Source organism: Colius striatus, chromosome 28 (genome assembly GCF_028858725.1).
Source record: "Colius striatus isolate bColStr4 chromosome 28, bColStr4.1.hap1, whole genome shotgun sequence".
In the NCBI taxonomy this organism is placed as follows: domain Eukaryota; kingdom Metazoa; phylum Chordata; class Aves; order Coliiformes; family Coliidae; genus Colius; species Colius striatus.
Genome location: NC_084786.1, coordinates 161,400 through 178,658, shown reverse-complemented (window position 1 = coordinate 178,658; position 17,259 = coordinate 161,400). Strand labels below are relative to the sequence as shown.

Genomic DNA, 17,259 nt, shown 5'->3' with positions numbered 1-17,259 from the left:
CCAAATGACCCCAAACCCCACAAAATAAACCGAAACCCCCACAAAATGAGCCCCAAGCCCCCAAATGACCCAAAACTCCGCAAAATGTCCCCAAAACCCCCCAAAATGAACCCAACCCCCCCCAAATGAGCCCAAAACGCCCCAAATGGCCCGAAAACCCAACCAAAATGGGGGTTTCGGGTCACAAAATGAGGGCGGGTTGGTCACAGGTTCAGTTTGAGGCGAGAACGGCCGTTTTAGGGGCAAAACCGCTGCTGTGAGGTGGGAAAAGGAGCTCGGGTCGGGTACAAAGCACCCAACATGGCGGCTGTGCGGACGCCGCCATGTTGTACGGACTCCGTTACGGTGAAGGGGGCGGGTGCTGTGCGGACGCCGCCATGTTGTACGGACGCCGTTACGGTGAAGGGGGCGGGTGCTGTGAGGGCGCCGCCATGTTGGGTGAGGACAGAGGCGGCCGCCATTTTGTGCCGAGCGCGCGTTTTCCGGCTTCCGCCCGGCTGAGGGGAGGGAGGAGGCGGAGAAAAAGCGGCTTTTGACGCCAAAAGCGAGGGCGAGGTACAGCGGGGAGGGGCACGGGGAGGAGGAGGGACGCGAGAGGGAGCCGGAGAAAGGTGTTGGGAGGCGCGGGGCTGGCAGGAACAGGGAGAGAATGGTTTAAATTGCTCCGTTTTACCCCAAAAAGCGGCGGGTTGTTGAGCTTAGAGGGACCGTTTTGCCCTCAGAGATTAAATTTCCTCTCACACCTTCGTTTTATGCCTCAAATGATTCCCATTTTCGCCCTCAAAGCGGCGGTTTTGCCCTAACCCTGTGGTTTTTGCCTCAGAAAGGCGCTTTTCCCGCCTCAAAGGGATTTTCCCCCTCTCAGATTAACTTAATTTCCTCAAAGCAGCTATTTTCCAAAAAAAACCCTGTTTTTCCCCACAGAACAGCGATTTTCCTGCCTCAAAGGGATTTTTTTTCCCCCTCAGATTACTCAGTTTTCCTCAAAGCAGCGATTTTCACCCAAAAAAGCAGTTTTTCCCCTCAAGGAGGCGCTTTTCCCACCACAAAAGGATTTCTCCCCCTTCAGATGAACTTAATTTGCTTCAAGGCTCTGATTTTTACCCTAAAACAGAGGTTTTTTTTCCCCTCAAAATGTGACTTTCCAGCACATAAAGTAGCTTTTTCCCTCACCCAAAGCCTGGGATCAACTTCATTTGCCTCAAAACAGCAATTTTCACCACAAAAAACCAGTTTTTTCTCTCAGGCAGTTTTCCTACCTCAAAAGGATTTCCCCCCCTGAGATGAACTTAATTTGCCTCGAAGCAGTGATTTTTACCCTAAACCAGAGTTTTTTTCTCCTCAAAATGTGACTTTCCCCCACACAAACTGGATTTTTTTATCAAACAAAGCCTGGGATCAACCTCATTTGCCTCAAAGCAGCTATTTTCACCCCAAAAAGCAGATTTTTTCCTCAGAAAGGCGCTTTTCCCACTTCAAAGGGATTTTTCCCTCCTCAAATGAGTCTAATCTGCCTCAAAGCAGCAATTTTCACCCCAAAAATCATTTTTCCCCCTCAGAAAGGAACTTTTCCTCCTCAGATGAGCCTAATTTTCCTCAAAGCAGCGATTTTCACCCCAGAAAAGCAGTTTATCCCTTCAGAATTGCACTTTTCCCTCTTTACAGGGACTTTTCTCCCCTCAGATGAACTCAGTTTGCCTCAAAGCAGCGATGTCCCCCCTAAAAAAAGCATTTTTCCCCCTCAGGCGCTTTTCCTTCCTCAAAGGGATTTTTCCCCCCTCAAATGAACTTAATTTGCCTCAAGGCAGTGATTGTTAACCCAAAACAGATTTTTTTCCCCTCAAAACGTGACATTCCCCCACACAAAGTGGATTTTTCCCTCACAGAAAGCCTTGGATCAACTTAATTTGCCTCAAAAGCAGCGATTTTCCCCCAATAAAGCTGTTTTTCCCCTCAGAAAGGCGCTTTTCCCACTTCAAAGGGATTTTTCCCTCCTCAGATGAGTCTAATTTGCCTCAAGGCAGCGATTTTCACCCCAAAAATCAGTTGTTTTTTTTTCCCCCCCCAGATTTCAACATCTACACGGAAGAGTCAAAGAACACACCAATTCAGAAGCCAGCCCCTAAGAAAGCCTTCATTGCTCTCTCCCATTCAGGACAGACTGAAAGAGGAGGAGGACGAGCTCTCTCCTCCCCTTGGGCATCCTGAGCTACTGCTTTAAACATGACTGACCAGAAACAGGGAGCACTGGGTCATTTTTGACAACGGAGCTTTATTAGCAAAGCAACTTCATCCATGAAAATACAGAGCAAGGCTAGTCGTGTTCACACTGAGGATAACTAAAGTGTTTCCAACCATAGGAAATGGTTTTCCTCAGCCAGGGGGGTCTTTTCCTCCGTCACCTCCAGCAGGGGTGCGCGTGGGCTGCAGCGCAACGATGGTGCTGACCACAGGGCATCCTACAGGGACCGCAGGGAAAAAACACTGACACAGGAACAGAAAGGATTGTGCAGGGCACCCGTGTTTTCTTTCTAAGCTGCTCAGGCGAGACTGAAAAAGCCCAGATGCAGCCAAGAGAGATTCAGGGGACAGGGTGGACACTGAGCGACACCCAAAAGCCCCCAGCCCCAGGTTTCTCACACTTTTCAGAGGTTCCATGGCAGCCTGTCTGCCAACAAACGTCTGCCTTCATCCTACTCTTGGTGTAGGAGCTCTCCTCATTCGTATGCATTCAGTCTGCTCAGCCTAGACTGAAAAAAGGCTGCCCTGGGACCAACATCTTCATCAACCACCTGGATAAGGGGACAGAGGGACCCTCAGCAAGTTCCCTGCTGGCACCAAACTGGGAGCACTGGCTGATTGCCCAGAGGCTGTGCTGCCATTCAGCGGGATTTTGACCAGCTGGAGAGTTGGGCAGAGAGGAACCTCCTGAGGTTCAGCAAGGACAAGGGCAGAGTCCTGCATCTGGGAAGGAACAACCTCCTGCACCAGGACAGGCTGGGGGTTGAACTGCTGAAGAGCAGCTCCAGGAGAAGTACCTGGGAGTGCTGGCTGAAAATAAACTGAACATGAGCCAGCAACGTGCCGTCGTGAGCAAGAAGCCAATGGCATTCTTGGGGCATGAGGAAGAGTGTGGGCAGCAGGGTGAGGGAGGTTCTTCTCCCTTTCTGCTCTGCCCTGGTGAGGCCTCATCTGGAGTCCTGTGTCCAGTTCTGGGCTTTGCATCACAGGGGCTGTCTCCATGGTGTCTCCAAGGCTTGGGGAGCTCCTGGGCTTGCCCTGAAGGCTTTGTGATGTCACCTGAGGGTCACAGTCAGCCCATGACATCACTTGAGCTGGGACACAGTGTCACATCCAGCCAGCAGCACAGCAGGACATTGTGAGCTGCCAGCAGCACGAGAGACATTGGGACATGCCAGCAGCCAGCAGCACCCGAGCCACAGCGATGCGGCGTTTGCTACTCCTGTTGCTGCTGCTGGTGGCAGCCCAGGGGGTGTCTGGGTGTCTGCGCTGCTCCCCAGGGGCAATGGAGATGCTGGAGATGCTGACAGGCCCCTTCCTGCAGCGGGGGATGTCACACAGTCCAGAGCTCAGGACCCGGCTGAGAGCCATCCTGCTGAGGACTGTGCAGACACTGGGCCAGCTGCCACACAACCCAGAGACCTTCATGGGTGTCATAGGTAAGGGGGACCCAAAACCCAGACCCCCATCCCTCTCCAAAACCCCCCATTCCCCTCCCCTCCAATAACCCCATCCTGAACTCCCCCTGCCCCTGCCAAACCCACTCTGGCTCTCGGGAATCCACCCCAACTGCCCTCCTGACCCTCCGATTCTGCCCCAAATTCCACCCAAACCCATCATCCACCTCCCTTCCTTTGTGCCCCCCCCCCAAAAGGGTGCAATGAAGGGGAAGGTTCAGCTCCTCTCCCCCTACCCCCTTTGTGCCCACCCTCCCACCCCCCTAGACGAGGCAACGCTGGAGGAGATCACCATCTACTTTAGACGGACCATGTCTGGCGTGGTGGAGAAAAACCTCCAAGGTGAGCCTGAACCCCAACAGGGGGTGGGGATGTGGTGGGTTTAGCCCTTGCTGGCTGTCAGGTGTCCAGCAACTTGTTCTCTCGCTCCCTCTCCTAAACTGGACAGGGGAGAGAGAAATATAAGGAGAGGTTGATGAGTTGAGGGCAGGGGTCCTTCCCATAGGATGCCCCACGGGCTGCAGGTGGGTCTCTGATCCCTCACGGCCCTCCACGGGCTGCAGGGACACAGCTGCCTCACCATGGGCCTCAGCACAGCTCACAGGGGAGTCTTTCTGTCAGGGCCTAAGCAGCCTCCTCCCCCTCCTTCTCCACTGACCTTGCTGACTGCAGACATGTTGTCACATTCTCCCTCCCTGTTGCTGCTGCAGCTCAGCAAGTGCCCAGCAACTTCCTCCCCTTCTCCCGTCCGTTAATCACAGAGTCGTTACCTCAGTCACTAATTGGCCAGGCCTGGCTCAGCTGTGTGTCCATCTTAGAACTGACTGGCATGAGCCCTGTCAGCTACAGGGGAAGCTTCTGGCAGCTCTTTCTTTAAAGAAGCACCCCCTGGAGCCTCTCGTTACCAAAACCTGGCCCTGGCAAAGCCAGCACAGGGACACGCACACCTCCCTGCCTGGAGCTCCACACAACTCCTGTCAGACACTGCTCAGAGAGTGCTGTTAACTGTGGGGGTAACAGCATGTCACAGGGCTGTGGACTCTGGAACCTAAGAGTGGAGGCCCTGCAGAGTAGGGCTCTGGGGCATCTCCCTCCCCTCTGGCTGACAGATTTCCCTTCCTCTCCCAGACAAGCAGCTCTTCAATGAGATGTTCTGGGCCATGCAGGATGTGACCAACCACTTCCAGCAGCTCATGAAGCAGTTCCAGAAGGAAGGTGGGACCCAGGACCCTGGGACATCTGCTGAGCTCCTCCCAATCCCCACCCTGCCCTCTGACCTCACTCTAACTCCCTTTTCCCCTTCCTCTTGCAGTGTTTTGCCCCAATACCTGTGGTGAGTAGAGGAGCTGGGGGGGCTGGAGGTGGCAGTTTGAGGGGGTCCTGGACCTGTCCCTACGTTGTGACCCGACACACACACTCCTGTGGCCCCCCAGGAAAGATGGAGGTGATGTGGATCGAATGCAGCTCGTGCAACGTCACCCTTTACGTCTGCAGCCGGACGGTGCATTGCGGGGGTGAGTGGGGCTGTTGGGGTCAGTGGGGAGAGGGGGGCTGCCGGCTTTGGGGGGTAGGGATAGAGATGAAGGGTTCCTGGAGAGGACAGATGGAAGTCTAAGGGGTCTCAGGGGTATAAGTCAAGGAGAAAGGGGGGTCCTGGGGGGGTGTAATTTGGGAAGAGGGGTCCTAGGAGGACAATCTGAGGGGTCCCAGGGCAATAACATGGGAATGAGGGGCCCAGAGGGGGCAATTCGAGGAAGAAGGATCCTGGGGTGGTGATTTGTAGAGCTCTCGGGGACAGGAAGGCAGTTTGGGGTCCCTGGGTAGGATCCACGTGTGTGAAATAGGGGGGTTCTCATCGCACTCCCCCCACCCCGCTGCAGAGCGGCGTCTGTGGGTGGAGGAGGGGAAGGAGCTGCGTCTGGACTGCGGCCTGGCCTGGCACGAGCTGGCCCACGGCACCAAGAGCTACTGGTTCTACCGGCTGCGGGGCCACACGGAGGGTCCCCCCCAGCCCCAGGAGCAGCTCCAGGCCGAGAGCTCCGAGCCGGTGCTGGTGCAGAAGGGGGTGACGGCAGCGGCGGGGGGACGGTACCGCTGCGAGATGCGGGACGCGCGGGGGGACGTCGCCTCCGAGCTCGTCTTTGACGTCGTGGGTGAGGGCACACGCACACATCCCCCGCCCCAGTTCCCACAGGGGGATCCCGCTGAGCCCTCACCCCGCTCTGTGTCCTTTCCCCCCGCTCCTGCCTGCAGTGACCCGCTCGTCCGCGCGCTCCCACCCGGCCCCGGCCCCGCCGGCCTCTGGCCCCGCTGCGGGGGGGGTCCCGGTGCCCACCATCATCATCGCCAGCTGCAGCAGCGTCGTCGTGGTGGCCATCGTGGTCATGGGCTTGTGGTGAGGCTGTGGGAGGGGGCTGCGTGATGCCGTGCCCACAGGGGGATGGAGCTTTAGTGCTAAGCTCTGCCCCCTGCCCTCCCCACAGCCTCTGCCAACGGATGCGCCGCAGCGCCCAGGGCCAGCAGAACCCTGAGCTCCCCTGAGACCCCCACAACCTCCCGGACCCACAGGACACCCAGGACCTCCAGGTAGCCCAGGATCCCACAGGACCTCCAGGACTCCCAGGACCCCACACCCTCCCCCTGCTATTAAAGTAGACACAGACTCCGTTTCCCCACGCTCTGCCTCAGTTTCTCACACAATGTGGAAGGGCCCACGAGGGGCTGAGGGGGTGGGGGGAGTTTATTGACCTTCTGCCTGTGGTGGGACCTGAGGACGGCTGAGAGCTGGGGGTCAGAGACACCGGGGGGACACGGGCCAAGGGACAGCAGAGGGGCATGGGGGGAAGGGAGGGATGGAGGGAACACAGAGTGGGAAGGGGGGAGAAATGAGGATGGGGGAGGGGATGGGGGAATACGGGGGTGTTAGGGGACCAAGAGCCTGAGGCTGGGACATGGAGGGACACAGGTCACCAGTGTGTCTGAAGTGCAGCACAGGCTGTCTCCTGTCACTATTTGCCAACAGGCATGTTCCCATGTTTAATTCTTCTCCAGATATTGCCATCTTTTCCCTCATAATAGTGTTGTAAGGAACTTGTAGTTAACTCCATGTAACACAACCAAGATAGCAATCAAGTAAACAATCCAAGGGCGTAGTGGGCGATTTTCCTGCCTCAAAGGGCGATTTTCCTGCCTCAAAGGGATTTTTCCCCCTCAGATGAACTCACTTTTCCTCAAAGCGTCGATTTTCACCCAAAAAAGTAGGTTTTTTTCCCCTCAAAAAGGCACTTTTCCCACCTCAAAAAGGCACTTTTCCTGTCTCTAGAGGATTTCCCCCCCCTCAGGTGAACTTAATTTGCCTCAAAGCAGTGATTTTTACCCTAAACCAGAGTTTTTTCCCCTCAAAATGTGACTTTCCCCCACATAAAGTGGCTTTTCCCCTCACACAAAGCCTGGGATCAACTGAATTTGCCTCAGAGCAGTGATTTCCACCCCAGAAAAGCAGTTTATCCCTTCAGAATTGCACTTTTCCCTCTTTACAGGGACTTTTCTCCCCTCAGATGAACTCAGTTTGCCTCAAAGCAGCGATGTCCCCCCTAAAAAAAGCATTTTTCCCCCTCAGGCGCTTTTCCTTCCTCAAAGGGATTTTTCCCCCCTGAAATGAACTTAATTTGCCTCAAGGCAGTGATTGTTAACCCAAAACAGATTTTTTTCCCCTCAAAAGGTGACATTCCCCCACACAAAGTGGATTTTTCCCTCACAGAAAGCCTTGGATCAACTTAATTTGCCTCAAAAGCAGCGATTTTCCCCCAATAAAGCTGTTTTTCCCCTCAGAAAGGCGCTTTTCCCACTTCAAAGGGATTTTTCCCTCCTCAGATGAGTCTAATTTGCCTCGAGGCAGCGATTTTCACCCCAAAAATCAGTTTCCCCCCTCAGAAAGGCACTTTTCCTGACTCAAAGGGACTTTTCACCCCTCAGATGAACTTAATTTGCCTCAAAGCAGTGATTTTTACCCTAAAACAGAGTTTTTTCCCCTCAAAATGTGACTTTCCCTCACGTAAAGTGGCTTTTTCCTTCATATAAAGCCTCGGATCAACTTCATTTGCCACAAAGCAGTGATTTCCACCCCAAAAAAGAAGTTTTTCCCCTAAGGCGCTTTTCCCACCTTAAAGGGACTTTTCTCCCCTCAGATGAACTCAATTTGCTTCAAAGCAGTGATTTCCACCCCAAAAAAAGCAGCTTTTCCCCTCAGAAAGGCAATTTTCCCTCTTTAGAGGGACTTTTCTCCCCTCAGATGAATTCAGTTTGCCTCAAAGCAGCGATTTCCCCCCTAAAAAAAGCATTTTTCCCCCTCAGAAAGGCGCTGTTCCTTCCTCACAGTGATTTGTCTCACATCCACTTGTCTCCACACGTGTCTTTGTAGGCTTGTTTTGTCTGAAGGGACAGAGGCAAGGAACCACAGTGAACAGAGGCCCAGACCCATCGCTGCCTGGCTGACAGCTTTGTCACTGCCAGCTTGGCCCAGGTGTGGGCTGGCAAGTCAGAGGCCCTGTGTCCCACTACGAGTCCCTGGAGATAGAGTCTCAAAAGCACAGAAGACAGACCTCATGAACTGAAACCAGAGCTCTACGTTCTGCACAAAGCACCTGTGAGGAAACGAGGCCGTGGCTGCCACTTGGATCTGACCCAGCCAAGGAGCAAGTCTCTGTGGCAGCTCACAAAGCTCTGAGTTGTTGTTTTCTCTTTTCTACTCCAAAAGCTACGAGTATTTCCAAGCAGATTTCAACATCTACACGGAAGAGTCAAAGAACACACCAATTCAGAAGCCAGCCCCTAAGAAAGCCTTCATTGCTCTCTCCCATTCAGGACAGACTGAAAGAGGAGGAGGACGAGCTCTCTCCTCCCCTTGGGCATCCTGAGCTACTGCTTTAAACATGACTGACCAGAAACAGGGAGCACTGGGTCATTTTTGACAACGGAGCTTTATTAGCAAAGCAACTTCATCCATGAAAATACAGAGCAAGGCTAGTCGTGTTCACACTGAGGATAACTAAAGTGTTTCCAACCATAGGAAATGGTTTTCCTCAGCCAGGGGGGTCTTTTCCTCCGTCACCTCCAGCAGGGGTGCGCGTGGGCTGCAGCGCAACGATGGTGCTGACCACAGGGCATCCTACAGGGACCGCAGGGAAAAAACACTGACACAGGAACAGAAAGGATTGTGCAGGGCACCCGTGTTTTCTTTCTAAGCTGCTCAGGCGAGACTGAAAAAGCCCAGATGCAGCCAAGAGAGATTCAGGGGACAGGGTGGACACTGAGCGACACCCAAAAGCCCCCAGCCCCAGGTTTCTCACACTTTTCAGAGGTTCCATGGCAGCCTGTCTGCCAACAAACGTCTGCCTTCATCCTACTCTTGGTGTAGGAGCTCTCCTCATTCGTATGCATTCAGTCTGCTCAGCCTAGACTGAAAAAAGGCTGCCCTGGGACCAACATCTTCATCAACCACCTGGATAAGGGGACAGAGGGACCCTCAGCAAGTTCCCTGCTGGCACCAAACTGGGAGCACTGGCTGATTGCCCAGAGGCTGTGCTGCCATTCAGCGGGATTTTGACCAGCTGGAGAGTTGGGCAGAGAGGAACCTCCTGAGGTTCAGCAAGGACAAGGGCAGAGTCCTGCATCTGGGAAGGAACAACCCCCTGCACCAGGACAGGCTGGGGGTTGAACTGCTGAAGAGCAGCTCCAGGAGAAGTACCTGGGAGTGCTGGCTGAAAATAAACTGAACATGAGCCAGCAACGTGCCGTCGTGAGCAAGAAGCCAATGGCATTCTTGGGGCATGAGGAAGAGTGTGGGCAGCAGGGTGAGGGAGGTTCTTCTCCCTTTCTGCTCTGCCCTGGTGAGGCCTCATCTGGAGTCCTGTGTCCAGTTCTGGGCTTTGCATCACAGGGGCTGTCTCCATGGTGTCTCCAAGGCTTGGGGAGCTCCTGGGCTTGCCCTGAAGGCTTTGTGATGTCACCTGAGGGTCACAGTCAGCCCATGACATCACTTGAGCTGGGACACAGTGTCACATCCAGCCAGCAGCACAGCAGGACATTGTGAGCTGCCAGCAGCACGAGAGACATTGGGACATGCCAGCAGCCAGCAGCACCCGAGCCACAGCGATGCGGCGTTTGCTACTCCTGTTGCTGCTGCTGGTGGCAGCCCAGGGGGTGTCTGGGTGTCTGCGCTGCTCCCCAGGGGCAATGGAGATGCTGGAGATGCTGACAGGCCCCTTCCTGCAGCGGGGGATGTCACACAGTCCAGAGCTCAGGACCCGGCTGAGAGCCATCCTGCTGAGGACTGTGCAGACACTGGGCCAGCTGCCACACAACCCAGAGACCTTCATGGGTGTCATAGGTAAGGGGGACCCAAAACCCAGACCCCCATCCCTCTCCAAAACCCCCCATTCCCCTCCCCTCCAATAACCCCATCCTGAACTCCCCCTGCCCCTGCCAAACCCACTCTGGCTCTCGGGAATCCACCCCAACTGCCCTCCTGACCCTCCGATTCTGCCCCAAATTCCACCCAAACCCATCATCCACCTCCCTTCCTTTGTGCCCCCCCCCCAAAAGGGTGCAATGAAGGGGAAGGTTCAGCTCCTCTCCCCCTACCCCCTTTGTGCCCACCCTCCCACCCCCCTAGACGAGGCAACGCTGGAGGAGATCACCATCTACTTTAGACGGACCATGTCTGGCGTGGTGGAGAAAAACCTCCAAGGTGAGCCTGAACCCCAACAGGGGGTGGGGATGTGGTGGGTTTAGCCCTTGCTGGCTGTCAGGTGTCCAGCAACTTGTTCTCTCGCTCCCTCTCCTAAACTGGACAGGGGAGAGAGAAATATAAGGAGAGGTTGATGAGTTGAGGGCAGGGGTCCTTCCCATAGGATGCCCCACGGGCTGCAGGTGGGTCTCTGATCCCTCACGGCCCTCCACGGGCTGCAGGGACACAGCTGCCTCACCATGGGCCTCAGCACAGCTCACAGGGGAGTCTTTCTGTCAGGGCCTAAGCAGCCTCCTCCCCCTCCTTCTCCACTGACCTTGCTGACTGCAGACATGTTGTCACATTCTCCCTCCCTGTTGCTGCTGCAGCTCAGCAAGTGCCCAGCAACTTCCTCCCCTTCTCCCGTCCGTTAATCACAGAGTCGTTACCTCAGTCACTAATTGGCCAGGCCTGGCTCAGCTGTGTGTCCATCTTAGAACTGACTGGCATGAGCCCTGTCAGCTACAGGGGAAGCTTCTGGCAGCTCTTTCTTTAAAGAAGCACCCCCTGGAGCCTCTCGTTACCAAAACCTGGCCCTGGCAAAGCCAGCACAGGGACACGCACACCTCCCTGCCTGGAGCTCCACACAACTCCTGTCAGACACTGCTCAGAGAGTGCTGTTAACTGTGGGGGTAACAGCATGTCACAGGGCTGTGGACTCTGGAACCTAAGAGTGGAGGCCCTGCAGAGTAGGGCTCTGGGGCATCTCCCTCCCCTCTGGCTGACAGATTTCCCTTCCTCTCCCAGACAAGCAGCTCTTCAATGAGATGTTCTGGGCCATGCAGGATGTGACCAACCACTTCCAGCAGCTCATGAAGCAGTTCCAGAAGGAAGGTGGGACCCAGGACCCTGGGACATCTGCTGAGCTCCTCCCAATCCCCACCCTGCCCTCTGACCTCACTCTAACTCCCTTTTCCCCTTCCTCTTGCAGTGTTTTGCCCCAATACCTGTGGTGAGTAGAGGAGCTGGGGGGGCTGGAGGTGGCAGTTTGAGGGGGTCCTGGACCTGTCCCTACGTTGTGACCCGACACACACACTCCTGTGGCCCCCCAGGAAAGATGGAGGTGATGTGGATCGAATGCAGCTCGTGCAACGTCACCCTTTACGTCTGCAGCCGGACGGTGCATTGCGGGGGTGAGTGGGGCTGTTGGGGTCAGTGGGGAGAGGGGGGCTGCCGGCTTTGGGGGGTAGGGATAGAGATGAAGGGTTCCTGGAGAGGACAGATGGAAGTCTAAGGGGTCTCAGGGGTATAAGTCAAGGAGAAAGGGGGGTCCTGGGGGGGTGTAATTTGGGAAGAGGGGTCCTAGGAGGACAATCTGAGGGGTCCCAGGGCAATAACATGGGAATGAGGGGCCCAGAGGGGGCAATTCGAGGAAGAAGGATCCTGGGGTGGTGATTTGTAGAGCTCTCGGGGACAGGAAGGCAGTTTGGGGTCCCTGGGTAGGATCCACGTGTGTGAAATAGGGGGGTTCTCATCGCACTCCCCCCACCCCGCTGCAGAGCGGCGTCTGTGGGTGGAGGAGGGGAAGGAGCTGCGTCTGGACTGCGGCCTGGCCTGGCACGAGCTGGCCCACGGCACCAAGAGCTACTGGTTCTACCGGCTGCGGGGCCACACGGAGGGTCCCCCCCAGCCCCAGGAGCAGCTCCAGGCCGAGAGCTCCGAGCCGGTGCTGGTGCAGAAGGGGGTGACGGCAGCGGCGGGGGGACGGTACCGCTGCGAGATGCGGGACGCGCGGGGGGACGTCGCCTCCGAGCTCGTCTTTGACGTCGTGGGTGAGGGCACACGCACACATCCCCCGCCCCAGTTCCCACAGGGGGATCCCGCTGAGCCCTCACCCCGCTCTGTGTCCTTTCCCCCCGCTCCTGCCTGCAGTGACCCGCTCGTCCGCGCGCTCCCACCCGGCCCCGGCCCCGCCGGCCTCTGGCCCCGCTGCGGGGGGGGTCCCGGTGCCCACCATCATCATCGCCAGCTGCAGCAGCGTCGTCGTGGTGGCCATCGTGGTCATGGGCTTGTGGTGAGGCTGTGGGAGGGGGCTGCGTGATGCCGTGCCCACAGGGGGATGGAGCTTTAGTGCTAAGCTCTGCCCCCTGCCCTCCCCACAGCCTCTGCCAACGGATGCGCCGCAGCGCCCAGGGCCAGCAGAACCCTGAGCTCCCCTGAGACCCCCACAACCTCCCGGACCCACAGGACACCCAGGACCTCCAGGTAGCCCAGGATCCCACAGGACCTCCAGGACTCCCAGGACCCCACACCCTCCCCCTGCTATTAAAGTAGACACAGACTCCGTTTCCCCACGCTCTGCCTCAGTTTCTCACACAATGTGGAAGGGCCCACGAGGGGCTGAGGGGGTGGGGGGAGTTTATTGACCTTCTGCCTGTGGTGGGACCTGAGGACGGCTGAGAGCTGGGGGTCAGAGACACCGGGGGGACACGGGCCAAGGGACAGCAGAGGGGCATGGGGGGAAGGGAGGGATGGAGGGAACACAGAGTGGGAAGGGGGGAGAAATGAGGATGGGGGAGGGGATGGGGGAATACGGGGGTGTTAGGGGACCAAGAGCCTGAGGCTGGGACATGGAGGGACACAGGTCACCAGTGTGTCTGAAGTGCAGCACAGGCTGTCTCCTGTCACTATTTGCCAACAGGCATGTTCCCATGTTTAATTCTTCTCCAGATATTGCCATCTTTTCCCTCATAATAGTGTTGTAAGGAACTTGTAGTTAACTCCATGTAACACAACCAAGATAGCAATCAAGTAAACAATCCAAGGGCGTAGTGGGCGATTTTCCTGCCTCAAAGGGCGATTTTCCTGCCTCAAAGGGATTTTTCCCCCTCAGATGAACTCACTTTTCCTCAAAGCGTCGATTTTCACCCAAAAAAGTAGGTTTTTTTCCCCTCAAAAAGGCACTTTTCCCACCTCAAAAAGGCACTTTTCCTGTCTCTAGAGGATTTCCCCCCCCTCAGGTGAACTTAATTTGCCTCAAAGCAGTGATTTTTACCCTAAACCAGAGTTTTTTCCCCTCAAAATGTGACTTTCCCCCACATAAAGTGGCTTTTCCCCTCACACAAAGCCTGGGATCAACTGAATTTGCCTCAGAGCAGTGATTTCCACCCCAGAAAAGCAGTTTATCCCTTCAGAATTGCACTTTTCCCTCTTTACAGGGACTTTTCTCCCCTCAGATGAACTCAGTTTGCCTCAAAGCAGCGATGTCCCCCCTAAAAAAAGCATTTTTCCCCCTCAGGCGCTTTTCCTTCCTCAAAGGGATTTTTCCCCCCTGAAATGAACTTAATTTGCCTCAAGGCAGTGATTGTTAACCCAAAACAGATTTTTTTCCCCTCAAAAGGTGACATTCCCCCACACAAAGTGGATTTTTCCCTCACAGAAAGCCTTGGATCAACTTAATTTGCCTCAAAAGCAGCGATTTTCCCCCAATAAAGCTGTTTTTCCCCTCAGAAAGGCGCTTTTCCCACTTCAAAGGGATTTTTCCCTCCTCAGATGAGTCTAATTTGCCTCGAGGCAGCGATTTTCACCCCAAAAATCAGTTTCCCCCCTCAGAAAGGCACTTTTCCTGACTCAAAGGGACTTTTCACCCCTCAGATGAACTTAATTTGCCTCAAAGCAGTGATTTTTACCCTAAAACAGAGTTTTTTCCCCTCAAAATGTGACTTTCCCTCACGTAAAGTGGCTTTTTCCTTCATATAAAGCCTCGGATCAACTTCATTTGCCACAAAGCAGTGATTTCCACCCCAAAAAAGAAGTTTTTCCCCTAAGGCGCTTTTCCCACCTTAAAGGGACTTTTCTCCCCTCAGATGAACTCAATTTGCTTCAAAGCAGTGATTTCCACCCCAAAAAAAGCAGCTTTTCCCCTCAGAAAGGCAATTTTCCCTCTTTAGAGGGACTTTTCTCCCCTCAGATGAATTCAGTTTGCCTCAAAGCAGCGATTTCCCCCCTAAAAAAAGCATTTTTCCCCCTCAGAAAGGCGCTGTTCCTTCCTCACAGTGATTTGTCTCACATCCACTTGTCTCCACACGTGTCTTTGTAGGCTTGTTTTGTCTGAAGGGACAGAGGCAAGGAACCACAGTGAACAGAGGCCCAGACCCATCGCTGCCTGGCTGACAGCTTTGTCACTGCCAGCTTGGCCCAGGTGTGGGCTGGCAAGTCAGAGGCCCTGTGTCCCACTACGAGTCCCTGGAGATAGAGTCTCAAAAGCACAGAAGACAGACCTCATGAACTGAAACCAGAGCTCTACGTTCTGCACAAAGCACCTGTGAGGAAACGAGGCCGTGGCTGCCACTTGGATCTGACCCAGCCAAGGAGCAAGTCTCTGTGGCAGCTCACAAAGCTCTGAGTTGTTGTTTTCTCTTTTCTACTCCAAAAGCTACGAGTATTTCCAAGCAGATTTCAACATCTACACGGAAGAGTCAAAGAACACACCAATTCAGAAGCCAGCCCCTAAGAAAGCCTTCATTGCTCTCTCCCATTCAGGACAGACTGAAAGAGGAGGAGGACGAGCTCTCTCCTCCCCTTGGGCATCCTGAGCTACTGCTTTAAACATGACTGACCAGAAACAGGGAGCACTGGGTCATTTTTGACAACGGAGCTTTATTAGCAAAGCAACTTCATCCATGAAAATACAGAGCAAGGCTAGTCGTGTTCACACTGAGGATAACTAAAGTGTTTCCAACCATAGGAAATGGTTTTCCTCAGCCAGGGGGGTCTTTTCCTCCGTCACCTCCAGCAGGGGTGCGCGTGGGCTGCAGCGCAACGATGGTGCTGACCACAGGGCATCCTACAGGGACCGCAGGGAAAAAACACTGACACAGGAACAGAAAGGATTGTGCAGGGCACCCGTGTTTTCTTTCTAAGCTGCTCAGGCGAGACTGAAAAAGCCCAGATGCAGCCAAGAGAGATTCAGGGGACAGGGTGGACACTGAGCGACACCCAAAAGCCCCCAGCCCCAGGTTTCTCACACTTTTCAGAGGTTCCATGGCAGCCTGTCTGCCAACAAACGTCTGCCTTCATCCTACTCTTGGTGTAGGAGCTCTCCTCATTCGTATGCATTCAGTCTGCTCAGCCTAGACTGAAAAAAGGCTGCCCTGGGACCAACATCTTCATCAACCACCTGGATAAGGGGACAGAGGGACCCTCAGCAAGTTCCCTGCTGGCACCAAACTGGGAGCACTGGCTGATTGCCCAGAGGCTGTGCTGCCATTCAGCGGGATTTTGACCAGCTGGAGAGTTGGGCAGAGAGGAACCTCCTGAGGTTCAGCAAGGACAAGGGCAGAGTCCTGCATCTGGGAAGGAACAACCTCCTGCACCAGGACAGGCTGGGGGTTGAACTGCTGAAGAGCAGCTCCAGGAGAAGTACCTGGGAGTGCTGGCTGAAAATAAACTGAACATGAGCCAGCAACGTGCCGTCGTGAGCAAGAAGCCAATGGCATTCTTGGGGCATGAGGAAGAGTGTGGGCAGCAGGGTGAGGGAGGTTCTTCTCCCTTTCTGCTCTGCCCTGGTGAGGCCTCATCTGGAGTCCTGTGTCCAGTTCTGGGCTTTGCATCACAGGGGCTGTCTCCATGGTGTCTCCAAGGCTTGGGGAGCTCCTGGGCTTGCCCTGAAGGCTTTGTGATGTCACCTGAGGGTCACAGTCAGCCCATGACATCACTTGAGCTGGGACACAGTGTCACATCCAGCCAGCAGCACAGCAGGACATTGTGAGCTGCCAGCAGCACGAGAGACATTGGGACATGCCAGCAGCCAGCAGCACCCGAGCCACAGCGATGCGGCGTTTGCTACTCCTGTTGCTGCTGCTGGTGGCAGCCCAGGGGGTGTCTGGGTGTCTGCGCTGCTCCCCAGGGGCAATGGAGATGCTGGAGATGCTGACAGGCCCCTTCCTGCAGCGGGGGATGTCACACAGTCCAGAGCTCAGGACCCGGCTGAGAGCCATCCTGCTGAGGACTGTGCAGACACTGGGCCAGCTGCCACACAACCCAGAGACCTTCATGGGTGTCATAGGTAAGGGGGACCCAAAACCCAGACCCCCATCCCTCTCCAAAACCCCCCATTCCCCTCCCCTCCAATAACCCCATCCTGAACTCCCCCTGCCCCTGCCAAACCCACTCTGGCTCTCGGGAATCCACCCCAACTGCCCTCCTGACCCTCCGATTCTGCCCCAAATTCCACCCAAACCCATCATCCACCTCCCTTCCTTTGTGCCCCCCCCCCAAAAGGGTGCAATGAAGGGGAAGGTTCAGCTCCTCTCCCCCTACCCCCTTTGTGCCCACCCTCCCACCCCCCTAGACGAGGCAACGCTGGAGGAGATCACCATCTACTTTAGACGGACCATGTCTGGCGTGGTGGAGAAAAACCTCCAAGGTGAGCCTGAACCCCAACAGGGGGTGGGGATGTGGTGGGTTTAGCCCTTGCTGGCTGTCAGGTGTCCAGCAACTTGTTCTCTCGCTCCCTCTCCTAAACTGGACAGGGGAGAGAGAAATATAAGGAGAGGTTGATGAGTTGAGGGCAGGGGTCCTTCCCATAGGATGCCCCACGGGCTGCAGGTGGGTCTCTGATCCCTCACGGCCCTCCACGGGCTGCAGGGACACAGCTGCCTCACCATGGGCCTCAGCACAGCTCACAGGGGAGTCTTTCTGTCAGGGCCTAAGCAGCCTCCTCCCCCTCCTTCTCCACTGACCTTGCTGACTGCAGACATGTTGTCACATTCTCCCTCCCTGTTGCTGCTGCAGCTCAGCAAGTGCCCAGCAACTTCCTCCCCTTCTCCCGTC

General features: G+C 55.3%; 3 protein-coding genes across 3 annotated transcripts in view; all 3 read left to right on the top strand.

Annotated features, from left to right (window-relative positions):
• The window catches only part of LOC133628075 (scavenger receptor cysteine-rich type 1 protein M130-like), a 376,192-nt gene that overhangs the window by 290,228 nt on the left and 68,705 nt on the right, over positions 1-17,259 (top strand). The window lies entirely within an intron of this gene.
• LOC133628086 (izumo sperm-egg fusion protein 1-like) lies at positions 5,105-6,337 on the top strand. The gene is made up of 4 exons (XM_062015986.1): positions 5,105-5,212; positions 5,579-5,851; positions 5,952-6,093; positions 6,182-6,337. The coding sequence occupies exons 1-4, from the start codon at positions 5,137-5,139 to the stop codon at positions 6,237-6,239; spliced, it is 549 nt and encodes a 182-aa protein (XP_061871970.1). The 5' UTR covers positions 5,105-5,136; the 3' UTR covers positions 6,240-6,337.
• On the top strand, positions 11,511-12,743 carry LOC133628085 (izumo sperm-egg fusion protein 1-like). The gene is made up of 4 exons (XM_062015985.1): positions 11,511-11,618; positions 11,985-12,257; positions 12,358-12,499; positions 12,588-12,743. Exons 1-4 carry the CDS (start codon positions 11,543-11,545, stop codon positions 12,643-12,645), a joined length of 549 nt encoding a protein of 182 aa, XP_061871969.1. The 5' UTR covers positions 11,511-11,542; the 3' UTR covers positions 12,646-12,743.